This window comes from Cebus imitator, unplaced genomic scaffold, assembly GCF_001604975.1.
Source record: "Cebus imitator isolate Cc_AM_T3 unplaced genomic scaffold, Cebus_imitator-1.0 Scaffold428, whole genome shotgun sequence".
Classification (NCBI taxonomy): Eukaryota; Metazoa; Chordata; class Mammalia; order Primates; family Cebidae; genus Cebus; species Cebus imitator.
In genome coordinates, this window is record NW_016107743.1 from 87,638 (window position 1) to 94,294 (window position 6,657).

General features: G+C 33.7%; 1 protein-coding gene across 1 annotated transcript; it reads right to left on the minus strand.

Moving 5' to 3' along the window:
• Positions 1–2,722: 2,722 nt before the first annotated feature.
• Positions 2,723–6,285, minus strand: LOC108290274 (60S ribosomal protein L32-like). The gene is made up of 2 exons (XM_037731900.1): positions 6,226–6,285; positions 2,723–3,199 (listed from the first exon to the last, which is right to left on the minus strand). The coding sequence occupies exons 1-2, from the start codon at positions 6,283–6,285 to the stop codon at positions 2,771–2,773; spliced, it is 489 nt and encodes a 162-aa protein (XP_037587828.1). The 3' UTR covers positions 2,723–2,770.
• Positions 6,286–6,657: the final 372 nt, after the last annotated feature.

Consider the following 6,657-nt stretch of genomic DNA (forward strand, 5'->3'; position numbering starts at 1 on the left):
ACACTTCAACAAAATTTAGACTCATATTCACTTTTGAAAAATATATTTACTATGTAACATGAGATACAACTAATTTGGAAATTGAGTACACAATTTTTATTTTAGTAAACTCTCTCTCTCTGTCACACACACATAAACACACATACACATGCCCTAACACCTATGTTTAAAGACTTTCTGTAGGTGTTCCATATTTTGCTTCTTAATTTTTCTATTGTACTTGAAAGAATTATTATTCACATCCATCTTTTATTTCTATACTTTATATTCACTCCTTCACCCACCTCAGTCTGGTTTCCATTATATTTAGTCACATAAAAAATATCACTGATAAATGTATCTGTGCTTATAAGTCCAAAGGTCAATTTTGCTACTCAGTTTTTAAAATTTCTCTTGACTATTCCTTTCTGAATGAACACCCTCTTCCATTTCAATAGCCATACTTTACTACTGATTTACTACTAATCTTACGCTTTTTGAATTTTCTTAGAGGCAGACAAAAGTTTGCAAGCTTAATGAGAGAAAGGGCACTGTCTTAAATACAATAAATGTCTCAGTGTTCCCAGGCCAAGGATTTTGGGAGATTAAAACGTAGTCAGGTTTTTTCCTATTCCTTTTTGTGAGTTTTTCTAAGATACTATGGTAGCTATAGGATCTTCTAACAGCCTGGAAAGAATCTGAGACTTTGGTGGTAGATAACAAGAGCAATCAGCAAGTAGATACTACCCATCAACAAAGAGACTTTGGCAATAAACTGGCAAATAATAGAAGTCATCCTTAGGTGAAGGGGAATCAACATCCCAATTTAGCAGACAAAGGCATCACAGAAACTTGATTGAAATGTGTGGTATGGGGAAGAATCAACAAGAAAAACAAAGAAAACCAAATATACTTCAAAGCAGAATGCATTTAATTTAAATAGCTCAGCAGAAACAGAGATAGGAAATTGCAGGATTTTTTCCTTATAATTGACTGGCAGTGTTTTAGGGTGTAGTGAGGGATGGGGGAAAGAATGTATAAGTCGACCATTTTCTCCACTTTAGTTAGATGTCAGACTGTTAGGATGTCCTCCTGGAGACATAGCAATCGGTGTGACTCTTAACATGTTACTTACTCGTTCTTACAAAGTACTTAGTAATCATGTATTCAAGTAATAAATGAATGAAAAAAGAAAAAATGAAGAACTAGTAATTTCCACTGATGAAAAGTAGCTGCGCTTCCTTGAATCTGGTGAAAGATTACTTAATGCATGAATTGTATCTGCAGAAAGATACCAATATTGTGGATACACTGCCAGGCACTCTATATACAGTGGCATTCAAAATGTGCTTCATCCAGTGTTTTGTTATTTTCTAAATGCAGAGCAGTGGACCCTGAAGACTCACCTATACATCTCACATTGTTTTAAAAATAAAGCCTTAATCTGCTGTTGTGGCCAACAAGTTGTGCCCTTGCCTAATATCTAGCCTTTGCCAATGGAGCTATCCATTAGTGTTTCTTTTTTCCTGATAGCCTGGCAGTTTCTTGGACACTTGTAAAAGAACTTTCTGAAAGACAGAATAGCATCACAGTTAAGAGCAAGAACTCTAAAGCCAGAGTGCTGGGGTTAGAATCTTCCTTCAGCAATTTATTAACTGGGCTACTTACTTAACGTGCCTCACTTTTCTCATCTTTAAAATGGAAATAATAGTACCCTCCTCATAATGTTGTTATGAGAATTAAATAAAGTGAATATAAAGATATTAGAAGTGCACTTAGCCTCCAACCTATGTTTAATAATATGAAATTAATTGTAACTACATATGCATTTGTAAAATAAAATAAAAGAAAATAATGCAACTAAATAGGGCATTAGTCCAGCCTGGAAGTTTAGAAAGACTGCAAGTAGTGACAACAGAAAGACATGGAATTCAAAGGGTAAAAAAGGGAAAGTGGCATGCAGTGTGAAAAGAAGATTGTTCTGTTTTGTTTGACTGAAGTGTGGGATAGACGTGAAAATGTTTATGGAAGAGTGAAAAGACCCATAAGCAAGAGGGAACCTGAAGATAAGGATGACAAAACCCAGGGAAGGTAGCAGAGGATGAGATCAATGACACAGATGAAGTGATTTAAACAGAGGCAGGGACAGATCATTGATGTAGTTCTTTCGTGCTCCATTATTCCATATGTATGTTTGGAAACCACAAACTACATTAAGTGTCACAACAGCATTGCTTATTGAAAGATGCCCTGTATCACAGATTTCCACAAATTTTCCCTACTTTGTATGCTATTAGCTTGATGTTTAATCCATATGCCTGCTGTTTTGTGTGCTTGAAATGCCTTTTATTTTAAATTAAAAAAAGTTGTCTTTCCCACACAGATCTCTCAATTAAGTGACTATTCAGCCATTGAAACAATTTCTAAGTCCAGGAGACTTCTTTTGCATTTCCAGAAACATAGTAAGCACAATAAAGTCTGCATTGCTCGCATTGTACTTATTCTCATCTCCTCAGTGGTAAATCATCACTTGATCCACACTAATAGTGTCCCAAGGAAATGAAAATCCTAACAGAACAGGCACTGAGTCCATTTAGTCTACTTCTCAGATTGTAGCATAGTTTCATAAGTTATACATGAACTTACATTCAATTTGATAATGGTGATGGCCAATCATCTTTATGTAGGAAAGCTCTTTAAACTGCCTTAAAATAAGTAGGGCACAATTTTTTTTTTTTAAAGGAAGAAAGATGCCAGTTTTATTTAAACACAAAACATGCACATAAGTTGTCTACTCATTTTCTTCGCTGTGCAGCCTGGCATTGGGGATGGTGACTCTGATGGTCATCTGGGCAGCTCTTTCCACGATGGCTTTGCGGTTCTTGGAGGAAACATTGTGTGCAATCTCAGCACAGTAAGATTTGTTGCACATCAGCAGCACTTCCAGCTCCTTGACGTTGTGGACCAGGAACTTCCAGAAGCCACTGGGCAGCATGTGCTCCGTTTTCTTGTTGCTCCCATAACCAATGTTAGGCATCAAGATCTGGCTCTTGAATCTTCTAGGAAACCTGTTGTCAATGCCTCTGGGTTTCCGCCAGTCACGTTTAATTTTGATATAACGCTCTGACTCGTGCCGGATGAACTTCTTGGTTCTCTTTTTGACGATCTTGGGTTTCACAAGGGGTCTAAGGGTGGCCGTGATGCCAGAAGGAGATCGCTGCTACCACCGTAGGCAGCGCCGAGAAAGAGAGAAGGGGGCATGGCACATTTATCATGAAATACATTGGCAGAATATCTAGAAACTTCTACTTAAAGAGATATTAGTTTATGGATCTTTGGATCCCACATTCAAATGCTCAGCCTGCTATTTGAAATCATTCTGGATATTTAGGTAATCTTACTTTACAACCAACAACTAAAACCGTGGTAAATAAAGTCTCTTGGTATTTATAAGAAAATCAAAGTACCTAGCCAAAATCAAAGTACCTGGCCACCCTCAAGACATGCTCATGTTTTTGTAATAACATAAGTTTCACTTTAAAAAAGAAACAATATTCAAGGCATGTGTGGGTATTTATTTATTGTCACAAGTCTGTGTATCTCTTTTTCAGGAAGATGGGAAAATAAGTTTGAAAAATTACTTCGGATATGTTTTATCAAAGAGGAACTTTAGTTAGTTTTGAGGTTCCCATTAAGCCTATGAGAGAGAATAAGTAAAACCATGCTCTGACTTTGTGACTTTAACCATTACTAATCATCAAAACATGGTGAAAAATGATTTTAAGATCAAAGCAAAACATAGCACTTCAAAGACATATGGAGAGCTCAGTGCTGAGAAAGCAGGGTCCTCAAAATGTAACCCCCATTAGAAGGTTGTAGAAAGTCAGTAAACAAGACCTGGATCTGAAATAGAACTCTCTAAGAACATCTCCAGCAATCTACCAAGTTTGTAAGTGTTTCTCATAATTTTTATTACTTTCACAATCATTTTCTGCTCCATTCCACAGATGAAATCCAAGCGTGCTCTGTGAATCGAGTAAGCTAGCTATACTCCTCTAAACAGTCATAAGGTGATCATATAATGTACATCTAAACATGAAAATTTTAAGGCAGAAAGAAGTTGCTATTAATTACACCTTGAAATAGTGTTAATTTGGTAATTCCCAAGAAAATGCAAAAGTATGCTCATCTTACCATGATACTGTTCCAAAACCTCATTTAAGATAAAATATTGTTCCCTTGGTTTTTAATTAACATCTCTTTCTTTTGAAATCTCGCTCATGCCTCAGCCATTTCCTTTTACATATCTCCCATTGACCAGTCCTAAAAATCACAAATATAAATTGTCTAGTGCCTTTATATTATGAAAACACTTCATATCAACCTCAGGATATACTTTATATTCAACAACAAAAATAATTTGGAAATGTTAACACTCTTACCATATTTTTTTTAAAACTCCTGATGAAAAAATTAGTGTGTCTCATTTCATTAGTTATTCAATAACATTTTGGGGACTTGCCTATGGAGACCATTTTATTCACCATACGTTAATTCTAATATCAATTTCAAAAAAGTGCCCAATAAACAGCAATAAATAACTGTAAAAATGGCCATAATTTTAGCTATTTTTAACATCATTTAAATATCATAGAGATGCTAAAAAAGAAAAAGACAATTTAATCTTACCATTTTAAACATAACTTTTGTATATTTTTCTTTTCTTTGTTTACAGTTCTGTAGGATTTTGCATATCTATCTGTTTTTCAATCCATTAATCTGTTCAATTTTCTACAGCAAAATATGTATATAATTATGAGCAAAGTATATATCAAAATTTTATCCAGTTTGAATTTATTTCTATATTGCTACCCAATCTATATAATTATAGTTTTAGAATATGCAAATAAGTTTAGTTTGAAATGCTCCCTAATTTAATTAAACATATCCCTTGTTGTATATTTACAGTAATTCCCATTTTTCACTGTGTCATTACTGAAATAAATATTTTGATATTTACATCTTTTTCTGATTCTTTGTGTTTTAAAATGTATATACACAATTACAAGCTTGCTGGGCCACTTGGTACAAGTGAAAAAAGTAAAATAAACAGTTGTCTTTGAAGAAGGGATATATGAGCCAATAGTGTCCAAGTAAATTTAATTGCATCCTAAGTGACTTAGAAAAACACCTACTTTATATATATTTAACATGCATTCGTGTGGTTTAAAGATATGTAATTCAGTTGTGAAGTCTGAATAATGAAAGATCATCTAATATAATTACTGAGTATCCTAAGTCAGCTGTCTTTATTATGAACATGGTAAGTATCTGATTTAGGAATCTTACAGCTTTAAGGTCTGGTTTGGTTCAATAGAAATAAATGGATACAGAGCAAAGCCGCAGGTAAAATGGATAAGTTAGCAAATGAAAAGTGACAGTATTACTTGAGCATAAAATATGTAGCACATTTTTAACCACAGTTCAGTATTAAGAAAGACAAACTGTTTATTCCAACTAAAATATAACATTTTAATGTCATGAGTTGGTAAACTTGCCCCCCCTTTATATGCAAACAATTTTCTATTGCAATATTTACGTGTAAGAAATTTTATCATTATTTTGTTGAAAATGGTGATTTGTTATTTTGTTCTGGCTCTGATGCAGAGTTAATTATATGTAAACCTATATTTTAGCCCACAGTGTTTCATTCCCATCCCAACTTGTCTTCCTGTCTATCACTTATTCAACCCTAGAGAGGTGCACAAAGGGCTGAAAAAAAAAGTAGCGAACCTTATTCTGTGACAATTGATTATGAAAAGATTTTGCCTGTAAATCTCCCCTTCATATTTTGAAATAATTCATTTAAACAAAAAGCAAACTATAAAATAGACTTAAATTTGTTCCTAAGTATAATGTTTTGTGGCTACCTTAAGGATACCATTCACAAAATGATAAATATTGTGTTACTAGTATTACTATTCACATTTTATTCACCAAGAGGAATTAAAAAAATATGGAAAGCAGAAGAGATATATTCAAGCTTATAAAAGCACATTGAAGAAAGAGAAACATGGAACAGTAATGTTTAGTCATCTCTATCAAAAATTATTGAAAATATTCAGCAGTACAAAATAGTTTTCTAGATAACAAAACACACAAAAAAATGTAGTTGATGGAATTGATTTAGGAATATTAGCACAAAAGCCAAATATGTGCTCAAATGTATTGTCATTAAATCCTGACCTTAATAAGCATTTTCACTCTGATCTTCAATCCAAATGCCATACATACTATTGGCTTCATCTCTCCCTGAACAAACATGAACTATCTTACTCATGAACTGGAAGTTCATGAAATCATTAACATGTCTTACCTCTGCTTGGATCTCTCTTTTGGAATGCTTCTCTATTTATGAAAATTCCCATAATTCAAAGAAGAATCTCCCTCAAACATAATGAACTCTTTCATTATGTACATAATCCACACAAAATTTTCTCAGCATCATTGCCTTGCCTGCAAATCAGGATTCTGACAAAAGTCTACAGTAGCACAAACTAATATTCATCCTGTGTAGAAGGAGGAAGACTTTCTGAGGCAATCATATTAGCTAATATTTGTATTAAGGTTAAATTTTTATTAAATAACTAATATTTTAAGAAAAATGCAATAAGCTAG